The 20,932-nt window shown below is 44.2% G+C and overlaps 1 protein-coding gene across 1 annotated transcript; it reads right to left on the reverse strand.

Moving 5' to 3' along the window:
* Positions 1-4,302: 4,302 nt before the first annotated feature.
* atox1 (antioxidant 1 copper chaperone) lies at positions 4,303-20,310 on the reverse strand. Its single transcript, XM_078551082.1, has 4 exons — positions 20,183-20,310; positions 17,012-17,087; positions 13,817-13,973; positions 4,303-4,778 (listed from the first exon to the last, which is right to left on the reverse strand). Exons 1-3 carry the CDS (start codon positions 20,186-20,188, stop codon positions 13,849-13,851), a joined length of 207 nt encoding a protein of 68 aa, XP_078407208.1. The 5' UTR covers positions 20,189-20,310; the 3' UTR covers positions 4,303-4,778; positions 13,817-13,848.
* Between the last annotated feature and the right edge of the window lie 622 nt (positions 20,311-20,932).

Genomic DNA, 20,932 nt, shown 5'->3' on the forward strand with positions numbered 1-20,932 from the left:
TCAGGGCAGTTGCCCAACGGAGGTTTGAACTTCCATTGGGCAATTGCTGGGAATCCTTACCTTTGGGTATCTGGGGGGTGTTTCCCAGTGCATCTTTGGGGTACCCGCCTGTTATGACGCTCAGAAGTTACGGGCCATTAACTTTAAAAATTAAGCTATGATTCAGCATTTTCTGGATTTGAAACAGCTGTAGTGTGTGTTTTCCTTAGAGCCTCATGAAAAGCCTGAGCCTCAAGTTTTGAAATGCATTGCTTTAAGCTGAAAAGCCTCACTAGCTAACATGCTATAGCTTGCATATGCAGCAGAGACTAATTTTATTTTGTTATGGGCAGCAAAACTGACTATGCATGAGCATGCCTGAACTCGCTGCTTATAATCTTAACTGAAGGTTATGAAAAATGAGAAACCCTGGGGAAAACCATTGATAGTAAAAAGAATTTATTTTTTTGTTAAAAATATCAGGACAAAGTGAAGCATTGCTAACTTTTCCTTGAGCCAACTTCATGAGCAAACAGATTCATACCCCAGCAAATAAGTCCATAAGTTCAGTGCAAAATGAATAGATACAGCTTAAGAGAATACAGATGAGTGGATAAAGATACAACTGGGAGCAGCAGTAGGCCATATGGCCCCTCAAATCCGATCCGTCGCTATTCGATAGGTCATATCTGGTCTACTTCAGCTCAACCTTTCCATCCTATCTGCATATCCAATGATCCCCCTATTGTCCAACAACTCAGCCCTCTGGGATAGAGAATTCCAAGGAGTCACAGCCCTATGAAGAAATTTCTGATCTCAGTCCTAAATGGCAATCCTAAATTCTGAGACTATGATCCTGAGTTCTAGACTCTCTAACTCGGGGAAATCGAAACAGCCATTCAATATCTATCCTGTCAAGCCCTCTAAGCATCTTGTATGTTTCAATGAGATTACCACTCATTCTTCTAAACTCCAGAGAATACAGGCCCATTCTTCTCAAAGCTCAATGGCAATTACTCAAAAGTGGTTCTTCATATTCTCATGTATTTTAAACGATATGCTAGCTGCATTTCTCTTACACTCAAAACTCAAAAGACTCAAGAAACTCAGAACAATAGCACTTTCTAGGAAGATTGCACCATTATTCAAGTTTGCAGGGACATTCTTAAGAAAACTGAATTTAAACATTACACTTTTGGTAATACTTATTGCAGAAATATTTGGTAGAGGGGAATGATGCAAACTACTATTGCTTTCTAATGTTTATATATTTTTTGATCTTTATTATAAAAACCCACACCATAAACAGTTGGAGAATTATGGTAGAGTTGCTCCTCCATATTATATAGGGAGTTTACATACTTACAAGTGTGGTCTGTAAAGAAACCAATTCACTTATCAGCACTAAGTGGAATACAATGGGGTAGAGAATTCACCAACATTGAGCTTTTGTGCTGGTTTAGCCAAAGAAGTTTAGCCAAGGTACGTTCACAGCAAATTGAGAGAATTGTGCATGTAAAAGTTATGCACACAACTTGCTCTCCCCCAAATTTTTGCAATCTTTTACATCACAATTTGTTTGTGCATCCAGGTGCAAATGCTGAGGAAACTCCAGGTTCCCATCCCAAAGGCTGCAGGAGTGCAGTTAGTGATGACTACTTGATCACAAATGCTGCATGAGTGCACTCAGTGATCCTTTTCCCACCTAGGGTATTATTGTACAGAAGATAACTCTCCGTAGACACGAATACGCATTCACCCTCTGCTTCAGTAGTACTGTTTAGTCAACACAGGAGATTCTAGTGTGAGGCAGAGACCTGAGGGACGTGCTTGTCACGAGGGCCATGAAGGGTTCTGAATATTGCTGGAAGGGCCATCGACAGTACGCTTGGTGATGAACATCTACCTAATGTCAAGACACCGGAGGACCCAAAAAGCTATGTGGAGAAAGCTGAATGTTGCAGCATTGAAGGACCAGGGACTGCAGGAAGAGTTTCAGGCCCAGTTGCACAGAGCCTGGGAACAAGTGCCCACCACTGTTGCCATTTCCATCCAGGCACACTGGTAGCAACTCAAGTCCACTGTCCTAGACACCTGCGCACAGAATATGGGGTTCGCGCCATGATGGAGCTAGGACTGGTTTGACGCCAATGACACCGCAATCACAATTGGAAGCAAGCAGCCTTCATCACCTGGCAGTCTCCCACATACCTGGTGAATGACGGCAGTGTACCACCAACTGAAGGCCGAGGTCCAGTGACGCATTTGAGACATGAAGAACAACTGGTGGGTGGAGAAGGCACATGAGATTCAGGCCTACGCCGACCAGCACGACATGCACAACTTCTTCCAGGCTACCAAGACGATCTATGGACACCGCCTGACTGGCCAAAACCCTCTCCAATCACAGGATGGCTCCCAGCTACTCAAGGACGATGTCATCCACCAGCATTGGAAGGAGCACTTCAAACTGCTCCTAAATCGGGAATCCACAATATTGGAGGAGACCCTCTGAGCCATTCCACACTCTGTGGAGGAATCCCTCGGTGATCCACCAACCTTAAGCTTAAGCGGATCACCCAACAGATGAAAACCAACTAAACTTGTGGATTAGACAGGATACCCACAGAGGTCTACTATGCTGGCAGCTCTCAGCTCACATCACGACTCCACCAGTTCATCCTCCGCCTCTGGGATGAAGAGGACATCCCCTGGGATCTCAAGAACCATCATTACTATCTGCAAGAAGGGTAACAAATCTGATTGTGAAAACTACAGTGGGATTTCCCTCCAGTCCATTGCGGGTAAGATCCTGGTCCGCATCCTCCTGAACCGCTGAGGAGATCCTCCCGGAAACCCAGTGTGGCTTCTGACCATCCTGGGGTACTGCGGACATTGTCTTTCTGGCTAGACAGACCCATTGAAATTCATCACCATCCTGAGACTCCTGCATGACAACAGGATCGCCACTGTCCTGAGTGGAGGATCTGAGACTGACACCTTTTACATCCGGATCGGGTTCAAACAAGGCTGAGATCGTCCCCACCTTGTTCACCATTTACCTGACCGTCATCGTCCACCTCATCTGAGATGATCTACCACCTGGTGTCAGCATTCAGTATCATCTGGACAGGAAGCTCTTCACCCTTGGTTGCTTCTGGGCAAAAACAAAACTCATCCACCATGGACATCCATGGCCTTCAGTTTTCAGATGATGGCTCACTCTGTACAGGACATGCAAAGCATGCTTGACCTCTTCAACACCTAGTATAAGAGGCTTGGCCCGTCCTTAAACATCGCCAATACAAAGGTCCTTCACCAACCTTCCCCCAGCCAGTTGAGTATCCCCCGCACCATCCACTTAGATGGGTGGCTCTGGAGTATGTGCAGCACTTCCCTTATCTTGGAAGCCACCTCTCCCAAGGTACTACCATTGATGAGTCCAACACTGAGTCGACTGTGCCAGCGCTGCCTTCTTCAAGCTGTGTCAACATGTCTTTGACAACAGGGAACTTTGCAAGTCAACAACGGTTCTGGTTTATAAGGCTATTGTGTTGACACCCTCCTCTACTGCAGGGAAACCTAGACCATCTACTAATGCTACATTAAGATTCTTGAGAACTTCCATCAGCTGTGCTTGCGTTGAAACCTGGGGATCAGATGGGAGGACTGCCGGACTATTGCGAGCGTCCTCCACGAAGCTATGTCTACCAGCATTGAAGCCCTGCTCCTGCAGAACTCTGATGGATGGGCCATTGTGTCCGGATGCCCGAAAACCGCCTCCCTCAGTAGGTTCTCTTCTCTCAGCTCTCTGTTGGCTAACGCTCAAAGGGCGGCCAAAGGAAAAGGTATAAGGATACTCTCCAGGTCACCCTAAAGCATGCAGGTATTAACACCACTGACTGGGAGAATGCTGCCGATCGCTCAGCATGGCACCACCTGGTCCATCAAGGCGCAAGCCACTTTGAGGCTCAGCGACTCAACAGTGAGGCAGAACGGTGATGGCAGAGGAAGAAGGAAGCCAATCCAGGGCTGCGATTTCCACTGCACTGCACAACAATGTGCCCCCCCCGCCCCCCCCCCAACACTGCTGAAGAACATATGGATCCAGAATTGGGCGCCTCAGTCATCTGAAGTCTCTCAAAGCCTGACAGGCGTCATCCTTGATTTGGAGGGACTGCCGACGGTGACGACTGTTTAGTGAATCCAGGAGATTCCAGTGACTTTTCATTTTCAATTTGTAGTTTGTGTACATTATTATCCTATTCAATTTTTAAAAAAATACAAATGATGGAAAATATATCTAAAATCAAAACAGTTCAGTCAGCATATGTAGAAAGTTTTACTCTGAATCAGAACTGATTTCATGTAAGAACTTGCTGATTATGACATCAGGCAGGCAACACAGAAACATTTTGCCACGTCTCCAGTTACAGGATATTCAGAACTGCGGCAACCTTACTCATTAAATATGTAAATTAAGACTAATGTAAGGCGGGAAAAGGCTAAGCAACTGCTTTTGCAGCTATTAAGACAGACATTTATTTATTGTATTTATGCACATAATTGTAGATACATTTTAAACAAATTACAAACTAAGGCATTTTCAGGGAGACAACCATCCAAACAACTACATGAAAAGCACTTTTGTTCCCCCATTCAATAAGTGACTAATAATTATCGGAGTTAAAACTTTTCATTATGTTCACAAAATATCCAGCTGTTGCTGCTCTGTAATTTGGTTCCATTGATTCGACTGTCAAAATAGCTCTTTGAATTTACCCATCAGGTTGGTGATTCTGAAAGGGAAGGAAATTTAATAGCTATTACAAAGTCCATTTACAACAGTGCAATTTAAAACTACTGTGAAAGCAGCAAATGAGCAGAAGCATCTTACAGCAGTGCAGTCAACGGCTTTGATCTGAATAGGGGACCAGGCGACATTATTGTCCTTTCATGTGGGGCTGAACTCAGCTGAGGTTACCTTAGAAACTGAACTCACCGTAGAAATTTCAGCACAGGAGATAGTTCAGCCAATTATGCCTACCCCACTGCTAGTTCACATTGGCACCGTCTATTCGATCTCATTTTTTGCTTTTGTCCCACCTCTTGTAATATTTTTTAAGTACTCATCTAACTCCCTCTGAAAAATGTTGTGATTGACTTGATTTCAATAGCATGTGGTACTGCAGTGGGTCAGCATCTCAGGTTACGAGTTCAAACCTCACCAAGGAAAACTGTGAAACTAAATTCAAGAACTATGGTAATTTGCAGACTAACACCAAGAACTAAGGTGACCATTAATGTTGCCAGAGTACCTTTAAAAACCCAGCTGGTTCATTATTATGCTTCAGGAAGGAAACCTAACCAAGCCCGCCCAGTTGGCCCAACTTGTCTCCGGTTCCACACTGTGCCCTCGCAAATTTATCAGACATACAACAAATCACAACAAAGGTGGCCTATTACTTTCTTGTGGCAACTAGAAACAAGCAATTAAAGTGGTCTACCTAACATTGTACATCCAGAGGATGAATTTAAAAATATCACATTCTAATGTTAAAGAAATACCCAGATATGATGATACCTAGCTCTACCTCACCACCTCCTTTCTTGGCCAATCCACTGTCTTTGATTTGTCGTGCAGTCTTTTTGATATCGGGATGAGTAGAAATTTCCTCCAACTAAACATTGGGAAGACTGAAGCCATTATCCTTGGTCCCTGCTACAATCTCTGTCCCCGAGCCACTGAAGTTGGGATGGTTTTCCTTGAAGAGGAAAAGGTTGAGCGAAGATTTGATAGAACTATTCAAAATCATGAGGGGTCTGGACAGCGTAGGTAGGGAAAGACCGTTCCCACTGGTGGAAGGATCGAGAATGAGGACACAGATTAAAGATAATTGGCAAAAGAAGCAATGGAGACATGCAGAGAAATTTTTTCATGCAGTGAGCAGTTAAGCTCTGGAATGCACTGCCTGAGGGTGTGGCAGAGTCAATTGAGGCATTCAGGCAGTGTTTGGATTATTATCTGAAAAGGGTTATGGGGAGATGGCAGGAGAATGGCATTAGGTGCATTGCTCATTTGGAGAGCCAGTGCAGACGCAACATGCGGAATTGTGCTGAAACAATTCTGTGGTCCCTATCCATTGCAACTGTCTGAGGCTGAACCAGACCATTCGTAACTTTGGTATCTGGCCCCGAGATGAACTTCCAACCACATATTCACTGCATCACCAAGACTGTCCACTTTCACCTCCATAATGTTACCCAGCTCTGCCCCACCTCAGCTGCTGAAACACTCATTCATGCCTTTATTATCCCTAGACTTTACTATTCCAATGCATTCCTTATTGGTCTCCCATCTTCCACCCGACATAAACATGAGCTCATCCAAATGCTCTGCTGCCCATATCCTAATCCGCACCTTCTCACCCAAGGCCTACATTGAGCCTGGTCTGTTAACGCTTAGTCCAGTAATGCCTTGATTTTAAAATTATCATTATTTTCAAATCCCTCCACAACCTAACCCCTTCCTAACTCTGCAACATCCTTCAGCCCTACAATTCTCCGAGCTATCTGTACTCTTCCAATTCTGACCTCTCGAGTATCCCCGGTTTTAATCACTTCACCACTGGCTGTCCTGCCTGCAGCTGCTTAAGCCCAAACCCAAGCCCCTCTGTCTCTCTCTGCTCCTTATGATGCTTATTAAAACCTGCCACTGACCAAGCTTTGGTCACTTGCCCTAATAATTGCTTACATGGTTTGGTGTCAAATTTTATTTGAAAACGTTTCTATGAAGTGCTTTAGATATCTTGATACAGTGGAGGTGCTATATAAATGAAAGTTATTGTTGTTTCCAGGCATTCACCAATGAAAATAATCTTTCACCATTTACCTTTGTAAACACTTTCAATTTGGGGGATGTAAGCTCCAGACTGTAAGAGTTCACTGTGGCCACAGCAAGAGTTTGCACTGGGCATCAGATCATGGCATAAAACTGTAATAGGTGCTCTCACTTAGAGAAGCCACAAAAACAGCTAGTATGGACAATGGAGTTGATGTCTACACACAAATATTGTTCGTACCTGTGTGTGTGCACGCATTTGTTTGTGTGTGTGTGTGTGTGTGGGGTGGGGGGGGAGAAGAGGAGGAAGAAGAGGGTGTAATCTTTGAGGCTGGAATTGAGTACCTCATTGTGGCAGTGCAGAAGCAGCTCTATTTGACCTGGAAACACCTCACATTGACTGCAAAGAATTTTATTTCCAATAAGGGCATTTTCAAGCACACAAACAATTTGTTGTCCAACCACTACCCAAATGAAGTTGCATAACCTGATGTTACAGGGTCAGATGTCTTTGTGACGTTCCACCTCTATAATTTCCAAAAGAGTTAGAAATCATCAAGAAATTCTCAATGTAACACAGTGTCACCTAATCTTTCTGAAAAAGAGATAATTCTGAAGGGGGAACCAGACTTTAAAAATATCAATAGCATCTGTATGATTTACTACAATATTTTCTGCCCTTATCTTTCGAAAAACCTTCTTCTGCCGGGTTTCACCACAAAGGAGCTCATTTTGTGACACAGAATAGGGTTCCTTTCCAGTTAATAATCCATTAACAGTAATGAAGGCCCAGAAGGAAAAGAAAATCAGAGGTGGAGTTTCAGTTCTTCATTCTGCTGTGTCTCCTGGCACGGAGCTTAAGCCCGAAATGGGCTTTTAGTTGGAGAATCATATGGAGCGCAGACTTGATGGGTGGAAAGAAATAAAATCAGAAAAAGAATAAATGTGGATTAATTGGGGAAGGAGCAGTCACAGCCACAGGCTGGTTTGGGTTGCCAGGTATTACATCATCTTCTGCACTATGAGGAGCATTTACGTCTCCAAGACTGATGCGTAATGTATGAAAAGTTACTAGTGCAAGAAAACATGTACAAGTCAAAAACACACACCAGCAATAATTATCAAAAGGACTGCATAAGGTGATGCATTTAATCTTTCCAGGTTCGTTAGCCCAAAATATCAGCTGTAGCCATCATACCTACATGGTATGTAACGCCATGACCAATAACATCTTTATAACATTTGATTTCATGAACCAGATACAACACCTTTTCAAAGTATTACATTAATTAATGCTCTGCCAAATGCCATAGGCTCAGTCGTTTTGGGACATGTTGATGCTATGATTATGTAGTTTAGTTCAGCTGTTTGAATTTGACATATTGCATATGTCAGGCATGTGATCACCTTCAGGGTCTTTCCACAGAAGGGAAGCCTCCATTTGTTCATTCTTTCTAAGAGTAGAACTGCACTGAGAGACTGTCCCGACCTTCATTCCTATAGTCAAACACAACGTGTAACACATCCAAGACAAATAAACAAAATCTCCAGGCTATTAACCTTATGGTAATGTGATAATTTATAGGAATTAATAAGCTTGGAATTAGCCATTTGTGATAAGAGCCAGTCTCAAATATCTACTTAATTGGGAAAAAGATTCTTATAATCTCCAGCCTTGCTTTAGATGTGTCAATTTACCACTGTCAATTAAATGACCTGGTGACACTCAATGCATAGGCCTTGCATGACCACAAGCATTTGTTTTAAAATAAAGGCAGCAGAAATCTAAACTCTTTTCATATTTAAAAAAATAACTTGCCCACTGAAATGTTTTTGTGGCATCCCCAAATTAAGAGCCCTAGGCTAGGGAGAACAATAAAAAAGGTAAACACCCGAGATGTACAGACAAGACTGGGCTGAACCATGAGGCTTCACAATATTAGACAACGTTCCAAACTTTATTCGCAAGACTGGCGCTTAAACAGTAGTTACCTTTATGAAGAGATAAAAAAGCAGTGAAAAAGCAGTTAACTAAAGTATTTGATCTTTTGTCGTCACCAGCAATACTGCCACTTAAACAGTAACCTAGAGTTTACATAAGCAAGATGAGGCAACAGAGGTTATTGTGAGTGAACATTATCACGAAAGATTACATAATGCACACCGTTGATTGTGATGCTTATTAGAGTAAGTGTTTCACCTGACATATTTTTGCCCTCGGGTTAATTACACAATATAAATAGTTCCTTAAGGCCACCTGAAAGCTAGAAATCCACACTTTTTTATTTATTCATGGGATGTGGGCTTTGCTGGCTGGGCCAGCATTTATTACCCATCCCTAGTTGCCCTTGAGAAGGTGGTGGTGAGTTGCCTTCTTGAACCGCTGCAGTCCATGTGGTGTAGGTACACCAACAGGCTGTTAGGGAGTCCCATGACTTTTACCCAAATACAGTGATGGAAAGGCGATATATTTCCAAGTCAGGATGGTGGGTGGCTTGGAGGGGAACTTCCAGGTAGTAGTGTTCCCATCTATCTGCTGCCCTTGTCCTTCTAGGTGGTAGTGGTCGTGGGCTTGGAAGGTGCTGTCTCAGGAGCCTTGGTGAATCCCTGCAGTGCATCCTGTAGATGGTACACACTGCTACTACTGTGTGTCGGTGGTGGAGGGAGTGAATATTTGTGGATGCGGTGCCAATCAAGGGGCTGCTTTGTCCTGGATGGTGTCAAGCTTCCAGTGTTTTGGGAGCTGCATTCGTTCAGGCAAATGGAGAGTATTCCATCACACTCGTGACTAGTGCCTTGTAGGTGGTGGACAGGCTTTGGGGAGTCAAGAGGTGGGTTACTTATCATACGATTGCTAGCCTCTGACCTGCTTTTGTAGCCACAGAATTTATATGGCTAATCCAGTTCAGTTTCTACCAGGATGTTGATAGTGGGGGGGATTCAGTGATGGTATTGCCATTGAACATCAAAAAGCGATGGTTGGATTCTCTCTTGTTGGAGGTGATCATTGCCTGACACTTGTGTGGCACAAATGTTACTTGCCACTTGTCAGCCCAAGCCTGGATATTGTCCAGGTCTTGCTGCATTTGGACATGGACTGCTTCAGTATCTGAGTCGTTGCGAATGGTGCTGCACATTGTGCAATCATCAGCGAACATCCCCACTTCTAAACTTGTGATGGAAGGAAGGTCATTGATGAAGCAGCTGAAGATGGTTGGGCCGAAGACACTATCCTGAGGAACTCCTGCGGTGATGTCCTGGAGCTGAGATGACTGACCTCCAACAACCACAACCATCTTCCTTTGTGCTAGGTATGACTCTGGCCTTGATGTCAAGGGCAGTCACTCTCACCTCACCTCGGGAGTTCAGCTCTTTTGTCCATGTTTGAACCACGGCTGTAATGAGGTCAGGAGCTGAGTGGCCCTGGTGGAATCCAAAATGGGTGTCAGTGAGCAGGTTATTGCTAAGCAAGTGCCACCTGATAGCACTGTTGATGACCCCTTCCATTACTTTACTGATAGAGTAAGCTGATGAGGCGGTAAACGGCCGGGTTGGATTTGCCTTGCTTTTTCTGTACAGGACATACCAGGGCAATTTTCCACGAAGCTGGGTAGATGCCAGTGTTGTAGCTGTACTGAAACTGTTTGGCTAGGGGCTCAGCAAGTTCTGGAACACAAGTCTTCAGTGCTATTGCCAGAATATTGTCAGGCCCCATAGTCTTTGCAGTATCCAGTGCCTTCAGCTGTTTCTTGATATCACGTGGAGTGAATCAAATTGGCTGAAGACTGGCATCTGTAATTCTGGGAATCTCCGGAGGAGGCAGAGATGGATCATCCACTCGACACTTCTGACTGAAGATTGTAGCAAATGCTTCAGCCTTATCTTTTGCACTGCTCTGCTGGGCTTCTCCATCATTGAGGATGGGGATATTTGTGGAGCCTCCTCCTCCAGTGAGTTGTTTAATTGTCCACCACCATTTATGACTGGATGTGGCAGAACTGCAGAGCTTAGATCTGATCCATTCATTGTGGGATCATTTAGCTCTGTCTATCACTTGCTGCTTATGCTGTTTGGCACACATGTAGTCCTGTGTTCTAGTTTCACCAGGTTGACATGTCATTTTTAGGAATGCCTGGTGCTGCTCCTGGCCTGCCCTCCTGCACTCTTCATTGAATTAGGGTTGATCCCCTGGTTTGATGGTAATGGTAGAGTGGGGGATATGCCGGGTCATGAGGTTACAGATCGTGTTCGAGTACAATTCTGCTGCTGCCGCCAATGGCCCACAGAGCCTCATGGATGCCCAGTCCTGAGTTTCTAGATCTGTTCAAAATCTACCCCATTTAGCATGGTGGTAGTGCCACATAACATGATGGAGAGTATCCTCAATGTGAAAGCGGGACTTAGTCCCCACAACGACTGTGCGGTGGTCACTCCTACCGATACTGTCATGGACAGATGCATCTGCGGAAGGCAGGTTGAAGAGGATGATGTCAAGTATGTTTTTCCTTTTTGTTTGTTCTCTCAACACCTGCCGCAGACCCAGTCTAGCAGCTACATCATTTAGGACTTGGCCAACTCCATCAGTACTGGTACTACTGAGCAACTCCTGGTAATGGACATTGAAGTCCCCCACCCAGAGTTCATTCTGCACCCTTGCCACCCTCAGTGCTTCCTTCAAGTGGTTTTCAACATCAGCTGAAGGAGGGTGGTACATAGTAATCAGCAGGATGTTTCCTTGCCCATGTTTGACTTGATGCCATGTGACTTCACAGGGTCCAGAGTTGATGTTGGGGGCTCCCAAGGCAACTCCCTCCCGACTGTACACCACTGTGCCGCCACCTCTTCTGAATCTGTCCTGCTGGTGGGACAGGACATACCCAGGGATGGTGATGGTGGTGTCTGGGACAATATCTGTAAGGTATGATTCTGTGAGGATGACTATGTCAGGCTGTTGTTGACTAGTCTGTGAGACAGCTCTCCCAATTTTGGCACTAGGCCTCAGATATTAGTAAGGAGGTCTTTGCAGGGTTGATAAGGCTGAGATTACTGCTGTCATTTCTGGTGCCTAGGTCAATGCCAGGTGGTCCATCCAGTTTCATTCCTTTTTTGAGTGTTTGCAGTGGTTTGTTACAACTGAGTGGCTTGCTAAGGCCATTTCAGAGGGCATTTAAGAGTCAACCACATTGCTGTGGGTCACATGTACGATGACAGATTTCTCTCCCTAAAGGACATTAGTGAACCAGATGGGTTTTTGCAACAATCGTCATCACCAGACTTTTAATTCCAGATTTTTATTGAATTCAAAATCCACCATCTGCCGTGGCAGGATTCAAAACCAGGCCCCCAGAGCATTACCCTGGGTCTCTGGATTACGAGTCCAGCAACAATACCACTATGCCAACGCCTCCCCTCTTTAAACCTCTTTCTATCACCTCCTTATCCTAGTTTTTCAGCACCACTCCCCAACCAGGCAGATGGCCTAATTCATAGGTCTGTGCCCGTACCACCTCCTAGAATGTCTGTTAAGGCACTTTGTCGCACCTCAATCATTGCCCCAGCTAACTAATTGCAGACCAAGTTTTTTTTTTTATATATATATTTTAACATAAAAGGGGTTTTTATTTCTACAGCTGCAGGTCTGAGGGCAGCACTTTCTGACCATGCAAATCAGTCTGCTCTTGCCACCCCCTTAATTTGCCCTTCCCACTGTCACCCACTGTGAGAAGTTCCTCATCTCCAGTTGATATTTCTGTGACATGTTTAATGCAAGTTAATAGTGGATAGAAACTCTCTGGGATGGCAATGTATTGCATCACCCCTCAGAATTACATTTTGTACATGGTCTAAACCATTGTCCTCATTTTATTTACTTATCAATGAAACCAATGCCTTTCAAATGCACCATTAAAGAACTCCTATAAAAGGGCTCACGGCATGGTATTCCAATTATGAGGTCTACTAGATTATTATATTTTGGGACTGTAACTTTAAATTTAATGTAAATGAAGGGGGTCATGTGACCTGTTCCAAAACATGCCTGACAGAAAACCTGGATGGTTTGATTGTTAGAGGTCAAAGAAAGGCTTAGCTTGTTTTACTGAGAAGGTGGTGTAAGTTATTTATGCTTGGAGACAATGACAGGAGTTGAGTTTGCAATGAATAGACCCAGAAGTCTCCCGAGTCCCAGAAAGATGTTATAGGCATTAGGTTGTAAACCGTCCATTTACTTCTAAGATGAAAGGGTGTTGGGATCAAGGATAGCTAATTAGTATTTTACCTATAAGATTCATGTGTTTCATGTTGCCATGGGGAAGAGAGCCATTTTTTGAGATCAAGTTACAGGCTTCCCTACAAATCAATGAATATCATAGACAGACAGACAGACAAGTGCTGTGCGGTCAGCCGAGAGAAAGGCTGCTTGGCTTTGCAAGCTACCACAGCTCAATGCAGTAGGGAGATGGTCTCTAGTCGAAGAGGTGCATCCCTTAGCCTTCTAAAGATTCTGGGAGATTCATCTTGGCATGGTCAAAGGAGGATGAATCATCAGAACAGGCTTTACTGCTGGTGGTGGATTTAAAAAACACTCCGAAAACTGAGGAAAGTGTCTGCAGACTGCCACTCTAAGTTACTACTCAGCGAAACAGGCATATAGGAACCCACTGGAGGCAGGGGGCAACTTTGGACCGCTTCCTGTAAGGATTGTAACTCCATGGGGAGTGCAATGTGTGATACATATAAGTGGAATAAATAGTGCTTAGTCAATAGTGCTTTCAATCATTTGTTACACTGGAAGTTCAGATTCCTTTTTAAATGTTATCAATCTCTACAGAGATTGTAACAATAGTTTTTAAAGACAAGAGATGTGGAAATACTGGTTTGAAAGTCCAAAGACAGCTGGGCAGAAATTTAAAGCATCAAGTATTTGTGCAGAAACATGGACAGAGTATTGTGTTAAGTCACATACGTTGCAGAATTCTTGCAGTGGTATGTAGTTACCTTTTCTGTTTACCCCGGCTACCACACATGCTCTACTTTTCTCCGACGTACTGCACACCTTTTCCGGTCTTTTTCAAGCATTCTGTAAGTACCTCCACACTGTGCTTTGATTCGATGAAAACTTTTTTGTTAGGAAGATCGATGTCAAACTGCATATCTGGAAATAAAATCAGGACAGGTCATTGAATGAAATCAAAAAAGCCGAAATGACCACTGTGAAATTGGAATGTACTAATCTTCCTATTGGCTCAGTGGGCTAAGTGAACCATAAAGTACTATACCAAGATATATAGACCAGTGGTTTAAATTGCTGGCCTATGTTAAACCTCTCTGACAGTGGTGGGAGCTTGAGTAGAGGAGGACAAAATCCTGCTCCTATGACTCTATGACTCATTATGCTTCATCTTTTTATGAAGATTGTGCCCAGTGTCCATTAAGCCTATTTCAACAATACCTCCCAGCCCTCCAACCTCTACCACCAAAATCATGGGAATATCATCATCCACCACATTCCCTCAAAGTCACACATCATTCCTGACTTGAACATACACCACCATCCCTTCACTGCTGCTGATTCAAATTCAACCAATTCCTTACTAGACACCATTGATAGCATCCTCAGCCCAAGGGCTGCCGGGATTCAGAACAGGAGCCTATCATTTTCTCTGAGCAATTAAGGTTAGACAACAATTACAGTCTTATCAGCGCTGACCATATCCCCAGAACATGGGTGGAATTTTACAGTCCCGCCGAAGTCAATGGATTTTTGAACGGCTCGCCACATCTCACAGCCCCACCCCTGGCACGAAGGGGCTGTAAAATTCCACCCCATATTTTAAAAATGTATACATGAATGTTTGTTAAGCACTCAATGGGATGGATGACTGGATGGTATCCAGTGTGTAGATTCACATGTGAAGAATGATCCATCAGAGCTTAAGTATATACTCATCCCATCTCCCAGCAACCCTCTTTTTTTTTATTAACACACCCTAGCAATGACACAGCACTACAGACAGGCTCCATCTCATGACTGAACTAGGTATCTCAACAAGGGCAAACAGTCCTGAGGCTTAAATTAGAGATAATTATTTTTATAACTGACTGCCTTCAGCATTTTCAACATCAAAGCACAATGAAGGACTTAAGATGGCCCTAAAGAAAATTAAAACCATTAAGCACAGGGCAGGCACAATAGCAAAAATAAAATGCTTTGCTATTTAGTAGCAAACTATTTGGGTTTCTTCAATGGCTTGCTGGACAATTGCATCTTTCGATGTGGCACTCCACCATACAGACAATAAAAAAAAACCCAAGTTCAGTAACCTGGTCTCAGTTGAGTAAACAACTTGCATTTATATAGCACCGCATAGAGTGTTGTCAAACAAAAATTTGACACAACCACAAAAAGAGATATCAGCTGATTAAAAGCTCGGTCAATGAAGTAAATTTTAACAAGCGTCTTAAAGGAGAGAGAGGAGCAGAGGGGCTTAGGGAGGGAATTCCAGAGCGCAAAACCCAGGCAACTGAAGGCAGAGGTGCCATTAATAGTGATAACTATCATGGAGGAGCAAGTGGCCAGAATTAGAGGAACAGAGAGATCTGAGCATTAAGGGGTTACAGAAATAAAGAGGGGCAAGGCCACAGAAGGATTGAGAATGAGGACAGGAATCTTAAAATCAAGACATTGCTGCACTGAGAGCCAATGTGGGTCAGCAAGAATGGGGTGAGAACAACACTTGGTGCAAGTTACAATGCAGGCCGCAGGGTTTTGGATAAGGACGATGAAAGGCAAATTTAACAGGGCTGACAATGGAGGCACCACATTAGACCTCAGTGCCTTCGGCTGCTGAAAAAGGGCAAGGTCTGTCTCTTAAATCCAGACTCTCTCAAAGCGGGGAGTGTTACCACTGAACCAAGATGAAATTTAGCTAACAAAATGTCAACCCTTTAGTTCCACACACTCCCCAGAGTCATTCTTGATTGTGGGGGCCAAAGGCATACACTACCGAGATGCGTCCTACACCAGCTACAACCACAGCATTCAAGGGTAATGGATATAGGGGCTAGTAAAGCTATCCTCAGCTAACAAATTCCGTGCAGTTAGTAATTACGAGCTGGAAACAAAGGTCTGCTTGTGAGATTTTTTTCAAACTAGGCTCTTAGCCAGAAATGTACACACATTGATCCACAAAGATCATTTTGCGTAACGCTTTTGTCAATGTTTTCATATTCACTGACCCTCCACATCAGTGCAGCCATGCTTTGTACCTCCAGCTCAATCAGCACTTCAGTTAGTCCACTGACACTTTGCCCTTTGACATGTCAGTCTCGCCCATGAAAGTGGACAAAAGCTTAATATGTGTATTTCGCTCTTCTTTGTTGCAATGCTTTAGATGCAGAGAGGCTGTTTTAGATGAAGAGAGGTTATTTACCTGTCTGGAGATCTAGAACTAGGAACATACTCTCAGGATAAAGAATCAGCCATTTAAGAATGAGTAGAAATGTCTTCACTCAGAGGATTGTGAATTTTTGATATTCTCTACCCCAGAGGGCTGTGGTTGTGTTTATTCAAGACAGTGGCTGATAGATCTTTGGACATAAGAGAATCAAGGGATAGGGAGAGAGGATGTGAAAGTGAAGATCAGTGTCTGAAAACAATGCAGGAAGGTTAGCTGCAAAGCTTGTCCCTACTATTAAGAAACTAGAATTATGAAAAAAATCAGTTCTTCCAGCCTTGGAAGGAAGTATCTCAGATGCCAATCGTATAAGTGATAAAAGATAAGTCTGTAAAATTAAATTAAATTGCAAGACTAAAACTGAGGGCTACTGACTCAAACTAGTGAAAGACAAATTTAGGACTGATGTCAAGATGTCCTTCCTCATGTTAAGGACTGATGACTGGACAGATTGGAAGTAAAAAAGAAATTGGAATTTTTAAAGGACCGAACAGTTGCTATAATTGGGGGGACTTTAGGGCCATAGAGGATGGATGAATTAAAATGGGTCAAATGGCCGCCTTCATCTGATATTGTCTATAAAGAATATCAGAAGATAAAATCAGAATGTGTAGTAATCTTGAAAATCTGTTTAATTTCATTATTAGAACATGGAATAAAATGCATGCATGGGATCAAGGTCAGAGAATCACTTATTACACTAAAACCAGCTCTCATACAAAACTTTCAAGCTCACCTCCTAGCTTATTCAGCACTCGGATCACAGCGTTAGAACAGCCTTCACATGTCATATCGACGAAGAACTCGTGTTTCTGCAAAAGATTAAGTTATTTAAAAACTCTCATTTTAAAATGCTCATCCTTATTTTCAAATTTAGCCACAGTTGTGCCCCTCACTATCTCTGTAATTTCCTCCAACCCTACAATCCTCAGAGATATATGCGTGCCTCCAATTCTAGTCTCTTGAATATCCCCAATTTTGATCGTGCCACCATTGCTGGCCAAGACCCTAAGTTCTGGAATTCCTTAACTTAATATTGCCGCATCTTGACCCCTCTTCCCTCCTTTAAAATAATTCCTACATCTCTCTTTAACCAAGCTTTTGACCGTCTGTCCTAATATGTGGCTTGGTGTCAAAATTTGTATCATAATGCTCCGATTAAGTACCTTGGGATTTTAAACGTGCTATAAAAATACAAATTATTGTTGTTGGAATCCTTTTGACTCGTTAGTTCTCAAATTTTGCACGAGATGAGAATGTTAGACAAAATATATCTATATATGCTCTTTCATGTACGCAAGCCTGAGGTGGACCAACATAGAATCATAGAAAAGAAAAGCACAAAAGGTGGTCACCCGTCACATTACAGTGTGCCAGCTCTTTTAGAAAGCCACCCAGTTACTCCGTTTCCCCATACCCCTGCAATTCTTTTCTCCTTCAAGCATTCATCCAGTTCCCGACTGGAAGTTACCATTGAACCTGTATCCATTACACAATCAGGCAGTGCATTCCAAATCCGAATCACTCAATGTGTAAAAAATCTTCTCTGGATCTTTTACACAATTAATAAATCTGTGCCCTAGGACACGACCCTGAGGGACTCCTGCAGTGATGTCCTGAAACTGAGATGATGGATCTTTTATTTTAGATTACTTCTTGTCCTCCATAACCCTGTCCTTAATACAATCACCCCTATTCAATACTGAGGTAGTTAAAGTCTCTTAATACAATTGCTCCACAGTTTTTGCACCTCTCAGTAATTCCTTTGCTCCTCTATTAGCTTTGCATACTGGGGTGAACTATAAAATAGAACTTGTAGCATAATAGCTTCTTCACTGTTCTTTACTCCAACCAAATCAATTCTATCTTTGACCCCTCAAGGACATTCTTTCTAGCGCTGCAAGATTTTCCCTAATCAAAACTGCTGCCTCTCCTTTTATCCTTCCTGTTCATTCCTGAATAACTTATACTCAGGAATATTAAGCATCTAATCCTGCCCATTTTGTGTCAGGTATAAATTATTGCCGCCAATCATTCCTTTTGAAATTGATTCTGAAGTCAATTTTTAAGAAAACGAATTACATTCCACTCTTAATTCTAAATTACATAATTTTAATGATCTAAATCGGCCATAAGAACATGATGCAAAAATTAGGAGGGGATGGTCAGACGGCATCTTCAGTCTGCTCCACCATTCAATAAGACTATAGTTATTCTTGTACTTCAATTCCACTTTCTGCACCAGTACACTTTCACCACACCCCACTAACACTCAACTTAATCTCTTCCTGTCTCCCAAAGAGACTGCACCCTCTGCCAGGTCAAAACTCCCATTCTAAAATTAAATACCAAACTTGTCCAACCTGAAACTCTGCATCTCCTCTGAGCTAACAGCCTCTCCCACAGAAACTATTCAGATGCAGCGCACAATCTACTGTTAATTTGATTTTTCGTATTGGAAAAGCTTTTGAATTATCTGGTAATTCAAATTAAGCCTTTTTGCTCAAAACGTTGAATGAGATGATTCAAATTAGACACCTTAGAATTAACAACAGATGTAGTTCATTTTATAAAAATTGACCATTGCAGAACCAATTTCAAAATCACTTTAAGAGACAGGTTTCCACTGTATTCTCAGCTGAGTTACTTACAAAAGTCCAATAATGTCATACAAATAGTATAACTGAATGAGAAGTTTTTAAATCCCTCCATGTCCTCACACATCCCTATAACCTTCCAAGGTCTCACCACTCCTCCAATTCTGGCCTCTTGCACATTTCCAATTTTAATACCTCCACCATTGCTGAGGCAGCTGAAAGTGCAGCCAGCAATAAGCTCTGGAATTCCCTTCCTAAACTTCACCACCTCTCACTCTTCCTTTTAAGATGCACCTTAAAACCCATTATTTTGGCAAAACTTTTGATCGTCTATCTTGCTATCTCCTTAAGTGAATCAGTGTCTAATTTTGATTAATAATGCTCCTGTTTTACTATATTAAGAGGTGCTATATAAATGTGCTATGTAAACACGAGATGCTGGAAATGCCATCCCTTGCTTGAGACATTTAATCGAGGCCCCGTCTGCCATCTCAGATGGATGTAAAAGATCCCATACCACTATTGATGAGGGTTATTTATCCCCTGGTCAACAACACAAACAGATGAGGTCATAATTATCCTGCTATCTATGGGATCCTGCTATGCACAGACCGCAATAAAATGAATGACCATCAGGTGCTTTAGCTGTTGGTTGAGAAGAAATTACTGACCTGGACAATGAAAAAAACCTGCCTCCTCTATATCATTTAGTACCATGGGATCGAAGTGGGCTTTGGTTTAACACCTCAGCTGAAAATCAGCATCTCCAACACTGCGGCTTTCCCTCAGTGCTGCAGTGGAGTTGCCAGCCTAGCCTCTCTGGAGCAGGACTTGAAACCACACCCTCGTGACTCAAATGCTCGGCTCACTATGAGCTTCAATGTAACTCGGCCATGGGAGGGGGTAAAATTGGGCCCAGTCTTCGCTCTTCAGGAGGTTGCTCCCTTTTTGTTCTCAGCCTGACAGAGGGGGCTCTGACCTGACAAAATGTACCTGAAACATCTCAGCAAATGCGAAGAGCTCCAGCTGTGATTTGTACAGCCGGTCCGCCCAGCTGGAAGCCTGCAGCCTGGGACAGAGCCCGCCTCCTGTAGCCGACCAGCCAGCCCCCCCGGGGGTGGGGGGAGGGGGGACTCGGCTAAGCGGCCCGGGGTCCAGGCATGATCCAGGCCCCGGGAAACCAAGCCCTGCTCCTCCCGCCGCCGCCGCCTCTGCACCCTCCCGATCACTAACTCGCAACAGGCGCGGTCCCCACAGGACATGCCGGGGTCTGGGGGTCTCCGGGCCCGAACCCCGGGCCCCCTCCTCACCGTCATGATGACTCCCTGATCGCCACCGCTCCGCGTCTCCGGCTCTTCCACAACAATACGCCCACTGTCACCTCAGCGCATGCGCGAGCCTCCCTTATATAGACCTGCACCGACCGCTAGGGGAGCCCGCGGGCTGCACCTGGGCTGTAACTCAATACCTCACCGCCAGGGAAGCCCGTGGGCTGCACTCGGGCTGTAACTCAATACCTCACCGCCAGGGGAGCCCGCGGGCTGCACTCGGGCTGTAACTCAATACCTCACCGCCAGGGGAGCCCGCGGACTGGAGCAGGGCTGTAACTCAATACCTCACCGCCAGGGGAGCCCGCGGGCTGCACCCGGGCTGTAACTCAATACCTCACCGCCAGGGGAGCCCGCGGGCTGCACCCGGGCTGTAACTCAATACCTCACCGTCAGGGGAGCCCGTGGGCTGCACTCGGGCTGTAACTCAATGTCTCACCGCCAGGGGAGCCCGCGGGCTGCACCCAGGCTGTCACTCAATACCTCACCGCGAGGGGAGCCCGCGGGCTGGGGCCTGGCTGTAACTCAATGCCTCACCGCGAGGGGAGCCCGTGGGCTGCACTCGGGCTGTAACTCAATACCTCACCGCCAGGGGAGCCCGCGGGCTGCACTCGGGCTGTAACTCAATACCTCACCGCCAGGGGAGCCCGCGGACTGGAGCAGGGCTGTAACTCAATACCTCACCGCCAGGGGAGCCCGTGGGCTGCACTCGGGCTGTAACTCAATGTCTCA

The sequence above is a fragment of the Cetorhinus maximus genome, chromosome 10 (genome assembly GCF_964194155.1).
Source record: "Cetorhinus maximus chromosome 10, sCetMax3.hap1.1, whole genome shotgun sequence".
Classification (NCBI taxonomy): domain Eukaryota; kingdom Metazoa; phylum Chordata; class Chondrichthyes; order Lamniformes; family Cetorhinidae; genus Cetorhinus; species Cetorhinus maximus.